This window comes from Callithrix jacchus, chromosome 13, assembly GCF_049354715.1.
Source record: "Callithrix jacchus isolate 240 chromosome 13, calJac240_pri, whole genome shotgun sequence".
NCBI classification, from domain to species: Eukaryota; Metazoa; Chordata; class Mammalia; order Primates; family Cebidae; genus Callithrix; species Callithrix jacchus.
The window spans coordinates 54,778,108-54,800,651 of NC_133514.1; the positions used below are offsets into that span (position 1 = coordinate 54,778,108).

Here is a 22,544-nt window from a genome sequence, read left to right on the forward strand (position 1 = left end):
TCAAATACCTTTCCTGAGACAGCACAAGAATTGGGACCCCAGCCTTCTGGCTGTGGTACATGTGTTATTTCTACTACATCCTGCTTTTACAAAATAGACATCAGCTGTGGGACCTGCTACTCTAGTCTCTGGTCATTGAGATAATTTTCTAATGTAATTTCTAAAATTGTTGAAAAGTGAGCAAAGGCAAAAATTTTTCAGACACAAATGCAAAATAACATATAGGCAGAAAACCCAGCCTGAGATGGACAGTAAAACCCAAAGTGACCATGGTTCAAAATACTAACTAATATCACAATACTCTAGGGTCTTTTAGTATAAGGTTAGGCTAATACACATTTTAGTAATAGTTTGTTAAAGTTAGTAAAAATTTTGATGATTTCAGGAGTGTACTTCACATCGTTATAAATGATCTATGACATTTTGTTAACCCTAAGAAGTATGGTTTTTAAAAAAGTAGATTAATTAAGTCTATGGTTTCTGTCTTATCCCAAAATAGCTTTTAATGTTTCCGACCAAAGTGAAGTTTGTATCCTGAGGTCCACAGGATACAATAATTCAGGAATAAAATTGGGGGCGGAGGTAGTCCATGAACAACTTTAAACGAAATTTTCTTTCTGGGGAAAGGATCTCAATATTTCATTAATTTTGAAAGAAGTTTTGCGTCTTCCAAAGGTGAGAAACATTTGGCCCTGAGTGTACAAGGCTGGGCAATCCTCTGGAAAACATGGTTGGGGGCACAAGGGTCTCCTTGTTCTCATGTGGCATGGGGTGTCTGTTTGGAGATCCTCTCTCTAGTCCTGGACTCTACAAGGTTGCTGTACAGAGCTAATGCTGATGGAGACAAAAAGAAACTGTATATGGCAAGATGAAGGCTATGGTCAGAACCCCAATCAGGTAGCCAACCCTGTCAAATTAGCAGTTCAGAAAGAAAGAAATGATGAAGTGGGCATCAAGGCACCTAAACTTAAAAGAGTAATGTGTGCATCTCAACAATCTATAGCTCAGGTTACAACATCGAAGACAATAATAATTAAAACGTGTTTTCAGACGTGACTGTATCATGGAAAATTTATTTTTTACTGTGTTGTCATGAGAAACATCATAATTTAGAAAGCAGGGCCTGGATCCGGATTAACCATGTGGTTGTGGAAGGTGAGCATGCAGTACACAGGGAAGAGCACGTGACGCCTGAGCCTCTTTCTTGGGGGACCCCATGCACAGATGACTCTGGAAAATACTCACTTACAAGTGAGGAAGGATGCTCAGGGCTGGGCAAGCCATGTCTAGAACAGACTCATAGCACTTTATTCAGTACTAGCTCTGCATGGTCTTTCCATGAGTTATCTGAATCTTGAAGTCAGTTTTAAAATTAAAACTAAACAGGAGCTGAGAGCAGTAGCTCATGCCTGTAATTCCAGTGCTTTGGGAGGCCAAGGTAGGAGAATCCCATGATTCCAAGAGTTTGAGACCAGCCTGGGCAACAAGGGGATACCCCAACTCTACAAAAAATAAAATAGAATAAAATAACATACATTAGCTAGGCGTGGTGGTATGTAACTGTGGTCCTAGCTGCTTTGGAGACTGAGTTGGGAGAATTACGTGAGCCCAGGAGTTTGATGCTTCAGTGAGCTATGATCCCACTACTGCACTCCAGTCTAAGTCAAAGAGTGAGATCATGTCTCTAAACAAAACCAAAACCAAAATCAAAAGAACTTATTCAGGTCCCCCATGGCTGGCACCATGAGGCCAGCAGGTGTTCTCTCCAGTCGGTTCTTGTATGTGTGGCTTTATCCAGCTTGCAGGTCACATAGTCTCCAAGGTTGTATTTCGATTGTGAAATATAATCACTTCTGGGCAATGCTACCCACCTGCATGCTATTCTGCCCTTCACTTGAGCCTGCTTTTGAAATCTCCACTCTGCCCTGCCTGACATGCAGTAGCAGACATGACTTCCTCTCCTTTGAGTCCCTGGTTTTCTAAATCATAAATTTTGAATGTTACTGCTGTTCTAATGTCTGGTCAGTCAGACATGATGAAGTTAATATTGGGTCATCATATATTAGTGGCCAGACAGACAACAATTAACCCAAGGGGAGATAGGAAGAACATATTAATACTTAAAAAGCAACGGGTCTGGCTTGAATGGGATGCCTTCAGTTTGCAGAAACATCACCCGTTATTTTCAAAGGTCAAAGTCAGTTATGCTAGAAAAATCAATAACATTGAGGGTGAGTGGGAGGGAAGAGACCCAAAAGGTAAATTTATAATATGTCCTTTGTATTGAAGGAACTTGGTGAACATGTGTGCATTATTAACTCTTGGAAATAAAATCGGTGGTCAGCAAATTGGACCATTTGTACAGTTTCATAGGCTCTAGCTGTGAATATATTTTAAAGAATTATGTTAGTGCAAAACAGGAAAAACAGAGCAAGAAGACATTTAAAGGTTGCATCTGCCTGTTGGTCTTCATCACCCATTTTGTTGGCCTCTTGGAATATTAATGTTTTTTGTTTTTCATCAAAGGTGATCCATGAACATATTCCACCTGTCCAAGCCAATTAGTGCAGATTATCAGTGATCTTGATTACTGGCTATCTAAGGCTATTAGTCCATTATGCTTGTGGTATATAATAGAAGATTCTAGCTTTCTCATCTGAACATCATGGTCTGAACGCATTATTATTAATATGATATGTATAGTCTTGACTGCACATTAGATTGAAGATACTCATTCATTTTCCCTCCTCTCCCTGCACCATCACCAGCAGTGATGTTAGTACTGCCAGTTTGAGAAGTCCAATCTGCAGCCCACCTTGTCCAGGGAAAGGCTGCCATGACCTGGTATACAGGGCATTAGTCAATGCCCTTCTCCATTAAGGGCAGACTCGTTGTCTACTGCAAACTAATTACATTTGCTATTTCTTACCTGCTTACAAATACATTTGCTCATTAACACTTGAATGCTGCCAGAGGCGGTCACTGAGCTATTAAATACCATTCACACTATTCTGCAGAACGTGACTTCTCTAATGGCATTCCTCTTTAAAGAATTATCTCCTGCAGGGGGAGAGGGGCAGAGAGAATGGACAAAGGGAAGGAAGCCTGATGAGGGGCCATGCATAGACTTGGGCGGTTTCAATTCCCTATTTTAGCTGTCTGTTTAGTCACATTAACCTAGAGGTCCTCAATATTGAAAGTATGAATAAGAACAACTTAATGTTCTTCCTGTCTATTAAAACATAGGTTGCTAATCAAGTTATTGGAGAGATAAGAAGCTCAGGAGTATTTTGAGATTTTTACAATCAAATTTTCACACGAATTTACAAAAACTATTCATTTCAAATTATCATAAAACATATTAAATCTGATGTTATGATGCTTACTTTAGAATATTCTGAAAACCATTAGAATGAATTTCAAACCCCTAACAACAGGTTTCTCTAAAGGCACTGATGAATTTCGTTTGGAAGCAGCAGGGTTAGGAGATGTCTAGGACCGGACTCTGACATGTGTCCTTGTTCTGTCCCATATGTAAAAGCTCAAGCTGAGCCTACCTTCCTGAAGACCTCAGCAATCCCTATGTAGTGGGACCTGCTTTGTGCCAGGTTCACACTGGAAACTCTACAGATGACTTTGCATCTAGCTAGCAAAGTGACCTTGGAAGGAGCCATTACCAACTTCATGTCATAGATGAGAAAAGACAATGGGAGCTCCAGCAGGTCACCTGGGTGCAGAGTACCCCAGTGGTCATGTGAGACTGTGGACTCTGTGTGGTGTCACCCAGGTTCTTGGGGCAGCTGTGGGCTTGGGGCAGGAACAGCTTTCGCAGTGGCTCCATTTCAGCCATAGCTGGAGCTTTTCCACACCAAAGCTTTGCTGTCCAATGCTACCACAGGGAATAACCAAATGTAGCTATTTATATCAATATGACAATTTAAAATCCAATTCCTTATTTGTAATAGCTGTATTTCAAGTATGCAGGAGCCACATGTGACTTGTCGCTATGATATTGGACAGCACAGAGAGAGAACATTCCCACCACTGCAGAAAGTTCTGCTGCACTGTGCAGATCCAAGTGTTGGAATTCTGCTCTCTGGCTACAACTGCCTCTTCTCCTAACCTACGACTCATCAATGGGACCCAGCCTCACTCTGCTAGCCCCTTCCCTCTCCTCATGGTTCAGTGGACACCTGACTGCTCTTCTTCCAAGCCTGGACTTTCCAACCCCAGTTATCTTGGCATCCTTGATTCCCCTGGTCATTGACTTTCTGTGTACAGCCTCCCACCCACCCCACCCCATGCCTAACCTTTGGCAGGTCACATCCTTTTGACTTCCCTGCTACTGTTCCTGGGATGTAGCCTATTGCTGCAAACAATGATCAAATAATAAAATGGGAAGAACATGTGTTGTTCAGGCTAAACTGGGTCTTTTCTGCTTCTTACTCCTTTAGTTCATCCCATATTGACTCACTGACTCATCCCTTAGGCTGTCTCATTCTCTAAAACCTCAGCTCCCTCACGACCCCACCCTCTGCTGATGACCCATTTCACAGGTTGGGAAAATCACCCAAAACCATTGCCATGAGCTTCCTCAACATGTCCTCTAGCTTTCTTCTGTTTCCTTTAGCCAAGGTGACCCACCAACTGCTTTCCACCTGAAAGTACTAATTTCCTGTTCCCAGATCTTTGCTCATGATGTTTCCACATTTTGAAGGCCTTTTCCCAATCTTACCTCTGCCACAAAACTGTTTTTGGCTCATCCCACCTGAAAACAACCCCTTTCTGCTCCAGATTTCCCTAACATTTATCTGTATCTGTACCTCTCACAGATGTAACCTGGTACCGTACCTACTAAAGAACATACAAGTGTATGTGTGTACACTTGTATATACATACATACTAAACACACTAAACACAACCACTGTGAGAAAGGGGTGCTTGCTGGATTCAGCCTGGCTCCCCAGCAGCAACCAGCACAGTTCCCTGTGTAGAGAGTACCTGGTGCATATTGATTGAATGGCTACCTGTATATCTACGTTTGCAAATGTCAGACTTACTCCTAACGTAGACGGATAGAATTCAATAAAGAACTGATAGACATATTTCTCCTAATGATCTCAACATGAAGTTCTAACTAAACGATTACATGACCGGAACATCCGATGGGAAGACAGAAGTGTACCTGTTGATGGCTAGAACTGTAATAAATGTGCACTATCTTCCTGAGAGAGCGTGAAGTGGGTATAAAATGATAGGAAGTGGGCAAAAGAAACAAAGAAAGATATCAAAGTAGAAATAAACTTACCTTGGGTAGCAATGTAATGATTGGGTCGATGATAACCCTAAAAATAAATAAAAGAGAATATTTGATATACATAAAATCAATAAACAGCAGAGAAGTCACACGCTAACTTTGCCGAAATGAATGTGCACACAAATGCCAACAGTTGCATCACCTGAAAGTTAAATTGGCAGATGCAGCACCATTGACTTTCTCTTAATAAGTGAAGGTACATCAAATACAACAGTTCTGATGCTTGCACCAAAGGTGTGGGTAACTTAATCATAACTGGTTATGAGATGACGGATGAACAAGAAATACTAACAACTTATGGATCCTCTGAAATAACATGAGCATTACTCTTATGAAGTGTGAACAGGTTGAGAATTTGCAACAGAATTACATTTGTGTTTGGGATGTTATTGGCAATGTGCCAAGGGTTTAACACATATTCTGTCATATTGGTATAGACAGTTATATCAATAGTGATCCTCAAAACCATACTTAAACACTGCTAATGCCATGATATGCTACTGTAGCAAGGGCCAGGAATTTAACAAGGCAGACATTCTGAAATGTATTTCAACCTAATTTCCTCTCTAAAGCCTACCCGAATCTGTTCCACCCACCGTCTTCTCCTCAGCATCCTTGACCCCTGCACCCTGTAGCCAATCTGCCAGCAAATTCTACTGGCCTGTACCTTCAACATAGCTCAATGGTCTCACCATTTCTCACCTCCACTGCCACCTCTGACTCCCACAGCCACACAGCAGGCTTCTCTGCTTCTTCTCCTGCCCACCTGCAGTTCATTTCCCTCCTAGCAGCCTAATCATTTCATGCCTTTGCTCAGATCCCTCTAATGACTGCCATTCTCACTCACAGAAAAAGCCAGTCTTTACAACTGTGTACCTGACCTGGTCCATGACCTCTCCCCCATATCACCGGCAACTCCCCAGTCCCCTTTATGCCCATGCCAATGCTCGCCTGCTTCCTTTTCTTCAAATTAGCCAGGTAAGTTCCACAAGGCCTTTGCTTGGGCCATTTCTCAGGCCAGATGCCCATCTTCCAGGTATCTATGTAGCTCAACCCCTCGTCTTCCTTACTCACTTGCTACCCTCTCAGTGGCAGTGACCTCAGCCACTCGATTCAAAATTGCTATCAGTGCCTCCAGGTCTGGCGCTCTGAGCCCCCCTTTACAGCTTTAGTTTTCTCTGCAGTACATAAGACTTTCTAATTGACCATATAGAATTAACTTTTTAATTCATTGCCCATTTCTCCAAATTAAAACAGCAGCTCCATTGGTTCAGAGGCTTTTTTGGTTTTGGTTTGAACTGTTCATGGTTTTCCTGGTAGCACCTACAAAGGTAACTAATGCACAATAAGCACTCAATAAGATCTATTGACCAAGAGAATAAAGTGGCCCTCAGTATGGACTCTTCTCTCTTAAAATAAAATTCAAACTCATTAATCTAGCTTTTTCATTATTTTATAGCCTTGTTCATGTATGAATATCTTCTCTCCTGCATCTCCACTTACTCACTGGTTAAGTCTTACTGAAATCACATCTGCTATGATCCCTAATCTGATCACAGTGACTCCTTCAGTCAGTGGTTCATGAAACACTTACTAAGAGCTCTCTATATTCAGGCCTGTGTCAGGTGCAGGGGATATAAGATGTGTAGGACACTGTCCCTGTACTCAAGGACCCGGTAGGGACTGCAGGAGCTGGGACTGTAGGGACTGGGACTGGAGTGTGAGCGGTCTCCCCTGGAGCCTCTCAAGGGAAGGTGTGCTGCAGTTGACCTAGACGTAAGTGGATTGGAGACTTGCATTTCAGCTTCTCAGCTTCTGAGTTGGGAGACTGTCAAGAGGAGATAACTTGTCTGGAACACCTGAGTACTCCCAGGAGGTACTCACTAAACATCTGCTGATTAAAGGAGTAAGTGCGATGCACCTTATGAAGAAAACTTGCTTTAATAAAAAATAAATGAAACCTGGAATGGGTATGGTTTTTGTTGTTATCAAAATAGTCAGGGGTGTTCATTTGATGAATGAGATATGAACTATTCTTTAAATAATCATACCCGAGTCCCCATCCACAAATCTATAAATGAAAATGTCAAATCTGTCCAATTAGCACTAAGCACAACATTCTCATAGTTATTTTTAGGTAATTTTCTTAGAGATTGTGGTGCTATTTACTTTTTTTCTTTTTTTTATTGCATTTTAGGTTTTGGGGTACATGTGAAGAACATGCAAGATTGTTGCATAGGTACACACGTGGCAGTGTGATTTGCTGCCTTCCTCCCCTTCACCTATATCTGGCATTTCTCTCCATGCTATTTCTCCCCAACTCCCCAGGCCCCGCTGTCCCTTCCCTATTTCCCCTCAATAGACCCGATGCTATTTACTTTTACTAGCATCTGAGTAATATTCAACCAAGAAAGCAGAACAATCCATATATATGCATCAATCCTGTCTATGGAAGTATTGATAGACTAAGAAATAGCGTGACAGCCAAGCACAGAGTATGCCTTCAGAACCACATGGGAGCAGAAATCTGTTTAATGTAAACTTGGGCCTTGGAGGTAACAGCAACTCTCCCTTGATTTTTCAGTCTACTTTTGATTTCATTCATTCTTTCAACTGAAAACATGCTGTCTCCTAAAGAATTTATTCTAATGTAAAACATTAAGTTAACATGATGCAGAATGAACAAAGAGGCAGTCTTCAATAATTAAACAGCCTACATAATTAATGACATATCTTGCTTGCATTAGAAGTCCTGGTGAACAGCTGCAGACTACTTTGAAGACAACTTAAAAGTGCAGTGATGACAAGGGATTGCAAATCACCGTATTAGGAATTAGAGAGTTTTGTCCCATTAATATGCAAACAGATTTTTTAAGTGTCAAATAATACAGCTGTTGACAAAAAAAATGGAAATAACATTTTCTTAGTCCACATAAGCATGGGATGGCAAAGAAAGCACAGAATGTTACAGAGAAAGTCACCAACAAATGGGCTGTCTTGAGGAAAGGAGTGACCATACCTTCACAGTTAAGTTCTGTGGTGTGTGGGGCAATATTCATGTGTTTACTTTTAGATCCAGCCCAATGTATGTCCAACAATCGTACAGCAGACACAAGATCTGGTACAAGCCAGTATGGTTGAGTTTACTGAGTTTTATACCCTGATTTAATCATTATGCACTGTATATCTGTATCACACAGAGCTCCAAAATATGTACAACTATTACATATCAATTAAAAAATGATAAAATACATACATCAATATAATTGCCATTGATATAGTCTGAGTTTGTGTCTCCTTCTATTGTCTGCAGCCTCACCCGGGAATGATCGTCTGCAAAGGGAAAGAAAATAACAATTTATAAAAGCAATCTGGTAGGTGGCTCTGAGCCCCAGAACGTAAGCATATTACATAGAGATCACCCACATACACCCTGCTTTAAAGATAAAGAATACTTCACACCTTCTACTTCCTATTTTGCTATTAAGACTGAAAAGGATTTATAATTTTTTACATTTTACAGTAAATCTCATTAACTTATTCTTTGATCATTGATGGGTCTAAACTACTGGCAAAGGTTTGAGACTTTTACATACAATCCTGTGAACCACAAACAGAATTAGTTATTGGATTGGAAGTTTGAGCAACTTCACTAAATCCCATAAAAACCCTGAGATGTCAAAGGTTTCCTGTGACACCCAGCTTGACAAATGATGATTATAAACTCACAGCACAGGCTTCTGGGATGTGCAGATATGACCCTAGCCTTAGTCACTGGTGAGTTCCTTAAGTCCTATCTCTGTATCTGCAGGCATCAGCTGGCAAGAGCAAAGCTGTTGCCATCTACCATGTGACCACAGGCCAGGCAATAAGGCCACCAAGCCTCAGCCTCCTCATCTGGAGAAGGGGATGACACTATCTGCCTCCAAGTGGGCTGTGTCTAGGATTCAATGAAAACATAAATTGTCAGAGAAGTACTATAGGGGATTCAGATTTGTGGTATTCATTAACTATGTTTAAATATTTCTTAAGTAAAAATATTTATCTGCAAATACTGCTGATATATCTTATTTCCTTGAAAATGTATGCTGTATTTTATTTATTTGTTACTTTAATTTTTTTTAGCAAAAATGGAGTCTAGCTATATTGCCCAGGCTGGTTTCAAACTCCTGGCTTCAAGCAGTTTTCCTGCCTCAACCTCCCAAATGCTAGGATTATAGGTGTCACAGCACCTGGCCCCAAATCCACATTTTCAAAAGGCATGTGCTTCGTATGTTGTCACTCATAAATGGAAGCTAAGCTACGAGGACACAAAGGCATAAGAATGATAACAATGAACTTTGGGGACTCGGGAAAAGGAGGGAGTGGTGGAGAGGGATAAAAGACTACACGTTGAAAAAAAAAAGACTACGCATTGGGTTCAGTGTACACTGCTCAGGTGATGGATGTTGTAACTAAACAACAGCACCTGTTCCCCCCAAACCTACTGAAATGAAAAATTAAAAATTGAAAAAAAAAGGGATGTACTAATGACCCCCAAAGGGCAGAATTTTCCAGCACTATTCATTGCTCTATCCCTGACCGTTATATTAGAGCCTGGAACAGAGCAGGTTTACCCCCAAAATATTTTTTGAAGAAATGAAAAATGCATTTTGTTTTTTGAAAAATACATCCTTTAAAAAGTATTTACTTAAGTTACTGTTCCTTTTAGCAGAGGGACCCTTCTTTCCAATTAAAATGTATGCTAAAACTCAGTATTCAGAATAGATAAAAGTCAGCTGCTCTGAAAGGAAAGCACAGGAGAGCCTGATAAGAACATTTTGCAAAACTTCACTTCCAATGTTGCTGGAGCAGTGGGAGACCCTGCTTCTAAACTGCTACAGTTTTTGTTCTGATGCTAACTTTACTCAACATTTCATTTGGGTTGGTGGGTGAGAAATGAAGTCCACAGCTTGAGACGCGAGTCAGGAGAGCAGCAGATGACAGACCATTTTATCCCTCCCCGGTCACTGGAGCAAGTATTGGCCTGGACACATTCCTTGAAATGCTAATGGGTGAAAGTCAAAATTTCACATCGGTTTCTGAAGTTTAACAACCTTTTGAGTAAATGTTTTGTCTGTTGTCAATAGTAAGGGCAGAAGGAAATTGGTGTCAATTTTCTAATGTTCCTTCCTGGATGGGGCTTTCCACTTCATGACAGGTAGTCACATTATTTCATGTCAGTGCCTCACCATTAGTCAGGGTGCAATAAGTTTATCTGGAATGTGGTGACAAGCTGGGCCAGAGAAGAAGAAAAGCTGAGAGGAAGTCGTGTCTTCCTGCTCTGCTCAAAGGAGACTATGGGATGCTCAAAAGAGACTATGATGAGCAAGTTCCAGGGTCGACTGTGTGGGTGAGAATTGCTGCTGGTGGGTTAGAATCCTCCAAGTGTGGTTTTGGGCCAGTTACTTAATCTTTCTGTGCTTCAGTTTCCTTAGCTGTAAAATGGAGAGGAAAAGTGCCTACCTTGTGGGATTACTATGAGCATTAAAATAGTACACATAAAGAGACCAGAACAAAGCCTGGTATATAGGAAGCGATGGATAGATGTCAGTTACTATTTTCATGTGCTATGTAGTTGACATCCACATTTTCCTTCTCGCTGCTTTTATAGACGATGTCCAAGCAGGTAACAGCAACCCCAGGAACAGACTCACTTGAAGTCAGAATGTTTCCTCATGGCGACCTGCTTTAAGAACCAATTTCCTAGGACACATTTTGCTGCTTAAACCCAGTGGTTCCCTATATATGTTTTGCCCCTATTGGGGACTGGGGGAGGTGAGCTGATACACTGGACATATGTAGATTGTTATGGCTTTTGTGTTTCTTAGGAGAGCCAGTGCCTACATGCAACTATTGCACAGAGGGGTGCCAAAAGCACTGACAATGCCATTTGAGCTTTAAGATGAAAGATGCACCCTAGAACTGAACCACGGCTACTCCACAAGGTTCACCTTCCTGGATACTCGGGCTTTCCCTGGGCAGGTTTTCAAAAGGCAGTTTACGGACCGCATTAGAACCGTGCGATCTCAAGAAGCAGGCCTGTCTTGAAGATCGATTGTACTCCCTTGTCAGAATCCCCTCTTTTGCGTTTTATTTCTCTAAGTGCCTCAGGATGAGTGCTGCTCATTCCCTGTGATTCACCACCCACAGGCTGCTCACGCTATCCTGGAAGGTTCTCTTTAGGGATGTCGATTTCCACCAAGACTGAATTCCTATGTCCTATCAACAGAGCCTTTGAAGTAGGCTTTTACCATCATTTCCTACAGTTCAGTTCAGTTTACCCCCACCCCAAAATTCACCCTGGTTGTTACTTTTCCAGATTCAATTGCCCTTACTCCCCTCAGGATGGAGAAATCTATAAGACACATATACAGCTGACTTCCTAAGAGAATGAGATGGTTTTTGCCATTATATGCATGGTAGTATCTTTTTTCTTCAAAATATTGATTTTATTAGATTATAATGCCTTGTGGTCAAAGATGGTGTCACATACATTCTGAACGTCCCTAACAGTACCTTTCCCCAGAGCCACATTCCCAACTCCAAGAGACTCCAATCACAGCCCAGAGGCACAGGCTGCAGTCGCATGTGCAAGAACCCTGCCTAACACACAGCAAGGGAGCAACAAGGATTGATTGAACTCTTCCCCATGCTAATGAATGGGTGGTGGGCCAAAATCACCCAAGATACCTTGAATGGGTCCATACTTTAAAATTTTTAAGTTTAAATTTCAGATTTTTGTCTTTGTTTTTTTTTTTTTCAGACAGAGTTTTGTTCTTTTTGCCCAGGCTAAAGTGCAACGGCACGATCTCAGCTCACTGCAACCTCTGCCTCCTGGGTTCAAGTGATTTTCCTGCCTCAGCCTCCTGAGTAGCTGGGATTACAGGCGCACACCACCACACTGCTAATTTTTATATTTTTAGTAGAGATGGGGTTTCACCATGTTGGCCAGGCTGGTCTCAAACCACTAACCTCAGGTGATCCACCTACCTTGGCCTCCCAAAGTGCTGGGATTACAGGTGTGAGCCACCATGCCCAGCCTAAATTTTAGTTTTAATTCAGGCTTGTCTAATATTGTCAGAATACTGAGCTATTTCATCTTCTGGAAATCTCTTATCTACTCATTCCTGCCCATCTCTAACTGTCCAAATTTTGCCCATTTTTCAATGTTCAACTCACACGGCCCCTCCTCAGTAAGGCCTTGCCATTTATTCAGTGTTTTTTTGAGTATCTGCTATATGACAAACACCATGCTAAGTACTGAGGATATGTAGTGGTAAGCAAGTTATATCCATGGTCCTTGAGTTCATGGGACTTAAGGCAATGGAAAAGACATTAAACAGTCATTGCATAAATAATGATTTAAATACGATTTTGACAAGCACAAAGTTGGAAAGGACAGAGGGCTGTGAGAGTGAATGGCATGGTTCCTAACCTACTCTGAAGAGCTGGCAAACAATTCTCTAAGAAAGGGAAGCTGAAGCTGAATCCATGAAGATAAAAAGAAGAGAGGGCAGAGTTCCTAAAGTTCAAGTCCAGGAGATAGTGTGTGTTCAGACCAGGAGGTAGGAAGGATCTAGCATGTTCAGGAAACCAGAGAAGGCTGGTATGGGGAATGTGCTGTCAGAAGCCGGGGAGAAGAGTAGTGGGAAATGAGAACAGAGAGGAGGGAAGGCCAGCTTATGATCTTCATCCTGAACACCGTGGGAAGCCACAGGGAGGGGCATGCTTCATTTCATCAGATGCCTACTATTGTTGAGGGTGAACTGGGGAAGGGCTTCAGTTGGGTCGGTGGGTGTGGGGAGACAATGGGGAGGCTACTGCAATAGTCCTGGGGAATCAATGGTAGCTTAGCATAGAGAGGGCTCGTAGACAGGGCCGAATCTGAGGGGTATTTAGGTGGTGGGACTGACAACAATGATCAGTTCACTTATTGTGGATAAGAAGAGGTATCATGATGACTTCTAGGATTCTGACCTGAGAAATAGGAGAGGACGGTGCCTTTGACTAAGATGTGAACCATGGAGAAAAGCCAGCTTGGGGTTGTTGGTTAGAAATTAGGAGCACAGTGTTGGATATATTTAATTTGAGGTGTTTACCATCTGAATAGAGATACAGAGCAGGTGGTTGGCCATAAGTTCTCCTTCCCTAAATAATCCTTTGATTTTACGTATTGCCGCTCTTATACATGGTTATCTATAGATATGTCTTATTTCTCCCACAGATCAAAAATACTTTAGCTGGGTGTGATGGCATATGTCTGCAGACCAAGCTACTTGGGAGGCCGGGGCAGGAGGATAACTTGAGCTCAAGAGTTCAAGACCAGCCTGGGAACCATGGAATTATTATTATTATTTTAGAGAGCTTGTCTCTATGAAAAATAAAAATTGAAAAAAGAATTAGCCTAGCATGGTGGTGCACACCTGTAGTCCTAGGGAGGCTGAGGCAGGAGGATCGCCTGAGCATAGTGGTTTGAGGCTGCAGTGAACTATAATTGCACCACGCACTCACCTGGGCAACAGAGCAAGACCCTGCCTCTATAAAAACAAAAACTATTTAAGAGCAGCTGTGTCTTATATTCATCTTTACCTCCTGTGTGCATACTTCTATGAAAATAATAGTATAAATATATACTGGTAAAAATATAATCAATATACATTTATTTTTATGAGTAAGTAAAAAAAGCCCAGCTTACAATGAGATACCACCACATACTCACTAGAAAGGCAAAACATTTAAGTCTGAACACAAAGTTCAGGTGAGGATGTGGAGTAATATGAACTCACATATGCTGCTGGCGGAAATCAAAATTAGTACAATCACTTTGGGAAACAACTTACTATTTAGTAAAGATGAAGACATCTACACCCTACAACCCAGCCATGAGGAAATGGATGCTGTGTGCATCTTGAAACATACTGAAGCAATATTGTTTATAGTAGACAAAGTATAAACAATCCAAATGTCCATCAACAGAAGGGAGATATAAATTATATTAATAAAGTAGAATGCTACTGAGTAATGAAAATGACCAAGCCACAGTTACATACAACTTAAACAAATCATATAAACATAGTTGAACAAAAACAAAGCAATACACAGAAGAGTATATGCCAATGCTGTCCAGTAGAACTTTCTGTGCTTATGAAAACATCCTGTCCCTGTGCTCACCAGTACAAAGGCCACACTAGTTATTGAGCATGTAAAATGTGGCTGGAGTAACAAAGGAACTGAAATTTTAATTCAATTTTAATGAATTTAGATTTAAACAGTTACATGTAGCTAGTAGCTACAATAGTGGATAACACAGATAGATGTGACATTTCTATAAAGTTAAAAACCAGGCAAAATATTACTATATCCTCTAGATCTGTAATGTCTAATGGGTATCTTCTAGCCACATGGGCTAATCCTAATTGTGCTGTAAGTGTAAAATATACAACAAACTTGGAAGACTTAGTATGATAAAAAGAATGTAAAATATCTCATTTATGTTTTTTATACTGACTACAGGTTGAAAAGTTGACATTTAGAACTTACTAGATTTAATAAAATATATTACTAAACTTAAGTAATTTATTTTTCTGTTTCTTAGTGTGGCTATAAGATTTAAGGATAATTTGATATTATACATGTGGCTTGTACTTATAGTTCATAGTTTATTTCTTTTGGACCATGTGCCAGGGGATACATGTAACAGGAAGGGTTTCAGCCAATGAGGCAGCCAACTCATTGCACCATGCTGAAATAAGGCAGATGCCTAGTGGTAGCCAATTGGGTGATCTGTCTACTTTGCTTCTCTGTCTGGCCTATAAAAGCCTGCCACTAACACTTCTAGATGTAGCTCTCTGAACCTCTTCTGTTTCTGAGGGCTGCCTGATGCATGAATTTGTCTTTGCTCAAATAAACTTGACTAAATTTAATTTGCCTAAAGTTTTTCTTTTAACTTAATGGCACTGAACTTAAAATGGTTAAGATGGTAAATTTAATGCTATGTATATTTTTCCAAAAATGAAAAAATCCAGTTTTTCCACCTGTCGTTTGTATAACATCTCCTCATATTCTAGTCCCTGATGTCCTAGGAAAGGGCATTCATGTACTTGCAGCCTAGAGCCCTGTGGGTTCTTTTGCTAGGCAGATTTTCCTGACATGGGTGAATTCCCTTCCCCTGATGAAATCAAGGCAGGGTTGATGCGGACCCCGCCTCCTGGGTTCAAGTAATTCTCCTGTCTCAGCCTCTTGAGTAGCTGGGATTACAGGTGCCTGCCACCATGCCTGGCTAATTTTTATATTTTTAGTTGAGACAGGGTTTTACCATGTTGGCCAGGCTGGTCTCAAACTCCTTACCTAGGGGATCTGCCTGCCTTGGTCTCCCAAAGTGCTGGGATTACAGGTATGAGCCACTGTGCCCAGCCTTTACAGCTTTCTAATAGAGGATAACAGTCATACGCTATGTAGTTTATGAAGTATTTTTGTTTCAGTGATAGGTGAACACTGACTAGTGAATCTACCCCAAGCCCTGGAGATATCTGTTAGTAGTGAGAATGGGTTATTCTCTAGAAGGTATCCAGTTGGGGTAGAGAATGCAGGACTTGTGTTCTGCCCATGGAAAGTGGGCAGGTCATTACATGACTGCATTTCCTGGCTGAAACAGATCAGCACTTCTCAAGCTAATCCCTCTGCCTTCCAGAATACAAGATATGGGAAAGTATCACCATCACCCACGTTAAATCAGTGAATGTTAATGCTATAGAAGTCAAATGACTGGCTCTTCCAGCCCCAGAGTCCACCCTATACTCAGCTGCTTGTACATTTAAGAATGACTCGGCACAGAAACTGTAGATTCTTATGTGTCTTCTTTTAAACAAACCTCTCAGATCATTATGGAAACAACAGAAACAGACTGTTGGGGCAAATCAATCAGTATATGGATGCCCCTCACCATATGTTCTTTCATTTACCTTGAGTCAGATGCCAATTACAAAAATAAATATGTATCAACCATTCTTTTAGGAAAACTCAGTTATCCTCTTGGGATACTCTTGAGGCTAAATCATACCAAATTTTTATGAGGAAATTCCTCACGGACATTTCTGGCATCTGGCAAATGTGGGAGTCACTCAGACAAAGAATCCAAAGAAATACCAATTGTCCACTGACAAGCCCTGTTCTGTAGGTTTGCTTTTTGAAGGCTTACCAGCTGGGAGGGGCCCTTTCTCGGGGCCAGGGTCTAGCCATTGGGGTTGAAAGGAGGAAAAAGTTTGGAAAACTCAACTTCCTAGGCCTAAGATTTGTAATATGCAATCAGCTTTGTGATTAGCAACAGGTCAATTACCGACCATGAAAGCCACAGGGTCAATACTAGGAGGACCTGGTATTTCTGGGGGACAGAGTCTGCCAAGTTTGAGAAGACCTGAGCTGTAGTTACTAATTACCATCTGTATTTCTCTGCCAGCATCGGTTTTTTTCCTTGATTATTCCAAATCCATTTCCCATTCACATTTCGCAGGAAATGAAACTAACAGGGGCTTTGGTGTCTTAGAGACCATGACTTGATGCTGACTCTACAACTCACATGCATTCTATGCAAATCTGAAGTCCTGCTGAGCTTCATCTGTAAAAGGGGGTTACAATGGGCTACTTTCCCAGGACGACTGGGAAGACCAGGTATGGTAATGCATAGTATTATCAGGTAGGTGGAACACAGCACAGTTCGTTCCCCTTAAAAAAATTTCCCCCTTTTCTGTGAATTAAAGCAACATCCTTGTTGAAGTTTACCAATAAAATCTTCAAAGCACAAAGAGCCAGTATGCTTGCTGGGGAGCAGCACAGCAGGCAGAACTGAAAACTTGAAGCAGCCAATCTTTCAGGGAAGAGGAGCTGGAGGTGTTTTAAAAAGGAAACAGGAGAAAGGTCTGAAGACATGCTGAATGCTCTTCAATAACTCCTACATTTTAATCTCCTGGCATTTGCTCAACGACCTATCCCTATTTCTGTATAATGAAGCACTGAGGTTAGGATCCCAGGCTCTGGAGCCAGAATCCCTGTTTGAATTCCAGTTCTGCTGCTCTGCAGTTGTGTGGCCTTAGACAAGTTACCTGACCTCTCTGTGTCTCAGTTTCCCAAACTGTAAAATTGGAATAACAATACTGCCTATATTAGAGAGTTTTGTAAGCATTGAGTTAATATTAGTAGTAATCATTAGTAAGTAGCTGATATATAATAAGAAGTACTTGAAAGTTAGCTATCACTTGTCTTATTACTGCCAATGACTTAATTCAAGACCTGAATATTTTCATCTGTGCTATTTCACTTTTGCCCCAGATGCTTCCGACACTAGTGAATCCATGCCGAGGGCTGCATTTCTAAAACAGATTTTTTCCCCCAAACACCACTTTGGTAACCATTCAATGATATAAACAGGAAACTGATCAATGGTGAGCAAACAAGCAAAGAAATCCGATACAATCATTCAAAAGGATTACTACGTCTTTAATTTATTTACTTGGAAAGATCTCTGAGACATATTACAGAGTGAAGAGGAGCAGGCTACAAGACAGCGTGTCTACTAAGAGTCTATTTACATGAAATAATCAAATGCATTGGTGTACGTGTAAGTATGCACTGTGGGATAACTGGAAGAATGAGGTTTCTGCTGGGAATAAAATCTGGAGTGATTTTTATTATCATTTTTATGATTTTATGTACTACTTTAATGGTCTAAAAGGTTTCTATTATCTTTGTAAGCAGAAAGAGAATAACACATCTATTCTCACTGAAGTACAAAGACAGCAAAAATAAACAAATAAAGTCAATAGTTATAAGAGATAGAAAAACAAGAAGACTGGAATGAAACAGGAAAAAAACGTTAGCAGGGTTTGAATCTGGATGGTGAGATTCTAGGCTATGTTCCCCGTTTTCCACAGTGTACAAAGTTTCTTTAATGTGTACGAAATGGAGAAAAAGAAACCTATTTTCCATGCATGACTGGAATATGATCAAAATTAAACTTATATTTATATCATAATCACAACTCAATGTTACCCCATCAAGAAATGTAACAAACTCTGCCACTTTGAGAAACTCCATCTGCATAAAAACTACTTGCTATTCCTCTCATATCTCTCAAAAAAAGCCTTTTCTAGATGAAACAGAGAAAAGCTGATATTTTCGGGTAAGAAACAGGCACATAAAGACCTTGTCACAACAAACAACTGCTTGGTGTTGAAGAACTGTAACTCGCTGAGGTTCCCCCCGCACCACCCACCCCCATACACAGGCATGCATTGGACTGGGGTAGTGTGAGATTGATGGCAGGTCTATGCTCCACCCTAAGTCTCTAAAACAGGGTACTTATGCCCTTTCCATCAGGGAACACTACGTTTAAAAATATCTCCAAGTAGCTTCAAATATTTTAACACTTTCATATTAAACATGACAGATATTGGCAATAGCCATGCAATTTTAACTTGTGCGTGATTAGATATTCCCACAGCAGCAGAAATGGAGTATGTCACTGATAATCTTTCACCTCTAACCAATTCTTTCTCTCTGCCACATACTGATGACATATAAGGTAAACTGGAATCACAATGATCTAAGTAACATTTGGCCTCTGAGAGAAGGCTGGAAATTAATTTTAATTACAATTGATTTTTGCAAATAGTGGCTTTGCTCCTCCCGTGGCTGCATTTAGGCCAAGGATTGAAGCTGTGCTTGTTTCAAGGTAGGATCTGCAGGAGACCCAGTGTGCCTGCAACTCAGGAAGTGCTTGGTGCCTTAGCCAGTGGAGACGTCACCTCCAGTGCAGTTTCCCTGCTTGTCTCCACCTGGGTTCCCAGCCCTGCCATGCAGGTTCTGAGCAGGAAGTTTGAGTTTGATGCCGGTGGCTCCGAATGAATTCTCCTCTTCTGTTGGCTTCACCTGGGCCTTGCCTTGTTGTCTGACTCTTTGTTTAACCTAATCCCTGTGTCAGAGCTCTCTCTTTCTTCTTCAGAATCCTGGCAGGAATTTTTTTAACCCTATGCCTTCCTAAACATATTGTGTCCATCTGCTTCTCTCTTACTGGGGCCCACCTGAATTTAATGACAAAAGCTTGCCCTGCCAGTCCACTCTTACCTCACTAAACTCTACTTCCCTCGCTTCAAAGACACTGTTGAAGTCATTCAACTAGCAGAGGGAAGCAAACTGCTACCAAAAAAAAAATGTTAGAAAAGTGAAGCCTTCAACCTGAGCAACCAAGATTGGCTCACTGGTTAGAAGAATCTGGCAGGGTGGGGTAGGTCCAAAGTTCCAGTCAGTGATTAGTCACACCTCGCTGTAAGGAAATGGAGTAGGAGGGCATGGTAACCCACCTCAGAAGGGACCCTGTGTCCTCAGCAGTACATCAGAGTCTCTGCTGTACGATCTACCAACAGGATACTAGCAGCACTCCTTCTCTCCATGAGACAGTGCTCCCTGCACCAGTTGAGCAGTTGTCTCAGGAAGGCCTGTTATTAAAGTCCCTTTAGCTGGGTCCTAGGCTCTATACACCCTCCTCGCTCCATCCACAGATCACCTCCTCCTGCTGATGGCTTCTACCACCACCCATATGACTCGTGAAATGGGTCATTGGTTTATATTTGAGCTCAGACTCCTCTCTTTAGGGTTCCACAGCAGTCTACAAAACTGTCTGCTTGGCTTCTCATTTGCATGTTTCAAAAGCATCTCAATATGTCCCGAAACCAAACTCATAAGCTGCTGCTGACCTCATACCCACCTGAGCTCCCTTCCACATCTGGTTCCCTTCCAGTATTGTCCATCTGACTAAATGGCCCATCCTTCCATCTGTTTATCTGTCCAACTGTCCATCATCCATCTATCCATTCATCCTTCGGCCAGTTAGACGTGCAGGCGTCATCTCTGGCTCTTCTGTCTTCCTCACCCTGCATCCTATCCATCTTTCGGTTGGGTCCATTACTTCTTATGAATTCACTGACTTATTTTCTTTCTAGCCAACATCATCATACTGGAAATTCCTCAACAACTGTTCCCTTAGAACCTATTTTTCTCTGCAGTCAGATCTAAATTTTCCAACGAAATTTGATTAACACCCCCTCCCAACCCCTTTAATGAAGTTTCCCTTGTTCTTACAATAAAGATGAAAGTCCTCAATCTGCCCCAGAAGGCTCTGTACGTCTGGCTTCCACCTCCCTCCTTCCCTCCCTCCAACTCCTACCCCCATCCCTTCAGCTCTAGCTACACAGCCTTCCTTCAGTTCTTCAGACCCAAGGGGCTCCCCCACATGATAGTGTCTGTTCACATGACCCCTACCCCCAATTCTGTAGCATCCTCCCTGCTCCGTGCCCTCTGTTGGGTTGTTTTCCATGTCCCATCCTCAGGGAGGTGTTCCCACACCGCTTCACTTGGTCCCCATGTTGTAAATTCTCATGGTACCATGCTAACCCCTTCTGTGCCCTTAACTTGAATTTTATTTTGTAATCCCTTACATCACCCCCACCTCCCCCACAAAATCTCCCAGGACCATGAGAGGGCAGAGGCTCTGTCAACTCTTGCTCCTGCGGTCACCCCAGAGTCCCTGCATCTCCCATCTCTGCCTACTCCACCCCAACTGCTCCAGCAGCATAGGCTTTCCTGCTGTCCAGGCCACCTGGGTGGCCACACTACTCCACTTTCTCACCTGCTTCAAGTCCTGGTTGGCATCTCCTCCCCTCAGCGAAGCTTTTCCTTGAACACAATCTAAAAACATCACCCACTCTGACCCATCTCCCCTCCCTGCTTCATTTTCCCTGCTGTGCTCACCTCCTAACACAGGTGTCACACCCTGCACTCAGCGATCGTTCCTGTCCCCCCCAAGAAGGTGTAGCACGACACCAGCACAGCATCCTGTCTGCTTTGCTCCCTGCTCTGTCGCTGACACCTAGAATAGTGCCTGGTGTATAACAGGCACTCAGTAAATATCTGTTGAAAGAATGACTGTGGTTTGGCACAGAGCCTGGCACATGGCAGATCAATACATACTTATTGAATAAAGAATAGAAGACAGAAGGAAGAGAGCCTGGGAAGCTTCTGCAGATTCTGGCTCATTATCTTCAGTTGCCAGTCCCTAGAAAGAGGAGCCGGCTACAAGGGGGCTGCCGCTGCCTCGTTAGCAGGGAGATTTGGTGTGTGCCTTAAGCTTAGAGTTAATTATAATTAGGAACTGTTGAGAGTATTAGGAGGACTATGCTTTTGTGTGGAGGAGCCGTAATGGTGGATAGGGTGTTGGTTTATATTTGGAAGGGACTAGCTTAGCAAATTTATAGTGTAAATAAGGGAAAAGTTAACTAACTTAAGAGCAAAAGCCAATAAACAGTTTTAAGGACCATTACAACTATTTTATATGCAAACACTGCTGCAAAACAACGAATGTGATCATTACACCACTTCCGTGTTCTGTGAAAAGCACTAACAATCTTTCTAAGATATGCTGCCTGAATCCCCAATTCCTCATCCTAGTTAGTGGTGTTATCCCAAGTCTTAGGCTCTAGGAAGCAGACTTCCCAGGAAGTGGAACTGACTTTTCTACAATTACATAATTAGGCAGGGGATGGTAATACTATTCACTATGCCCATAAAGAAACAGCCATTATGTACGTGTGAGTCATTATGTTTGTGGGGGTCATTATCTGTGTGTGGGTCATTGTGTGTGTGAGGGTATAGGAGGCAACAGCAAACTAGAGGAAGGCCTATGCCCAGGAAAGGGCTTCAGGACACCACTAAAGGTGAGAGGAAGATTAGAAGGCTGGACAAAGAAGTCTCTTTTTGACATAGTCCCAACGAAGATACAAAAATAACAAAACCCAGTAAAGAAATCCTAAAAGAGCACCAGGAAGGGATGGGATGGAGGGCGGAGAGGGCTGGAAGATGTAGCCTCGGAGGTCATGGCTAAATGACAGCCAAGCACAATGCCCGGAAACGGAAGCAGAGTCCCACCTGGGCGGAACCAGGCCACTACACAAAGAAGTGCTCACCAGTAAGGAGCAGGATGGTCCCTGAATTACTGACCAGCTCACTGCTTATGAATCTGAGACTTCAACATGCTGATTTTTTTTTCCATTTTAAATGAAGTAATGAATCTGCTAAACTCAAGAATAACACGAAGTAATGAAGATGTGGGATTTTTCTTTCAGGTAACAACGATCAG

At 41.9% G+C, this 22,544-nt stretch overlaps 1 protein-coding gene across 34 annotated transcripts in view; it reads right to left on the reverse strand.

Moving 5' to 3' along the window:
- The window catches only part of PTPRM (protein tyrosine phosphatase receptor type M), an 866,690-nt gene that overhangs the window by 83,787 nt on the left and 760,359 nt on the right, over nt 1–22,544 (reverse strand). For all 34 annotated transcript variants that reach the window (XM_054243977.2, XM_078347758.1, XM_002757062.6 and 31 more), the window contains 2 exons: nt 8,574–8,650; nt 5,309–5,345 (listed from right to left, as the gene is read on the reverse strand). In XM_054243977.2, the coding sequence (XP_054099952.2) occupies nt 5,309–5,345; nt 8,574–8,650 (114 nt within the window). The remainder of the gene's footprint in view (nt 1–5,308; nt 5,346–8,573; nt 8,651–22,544) is intronic.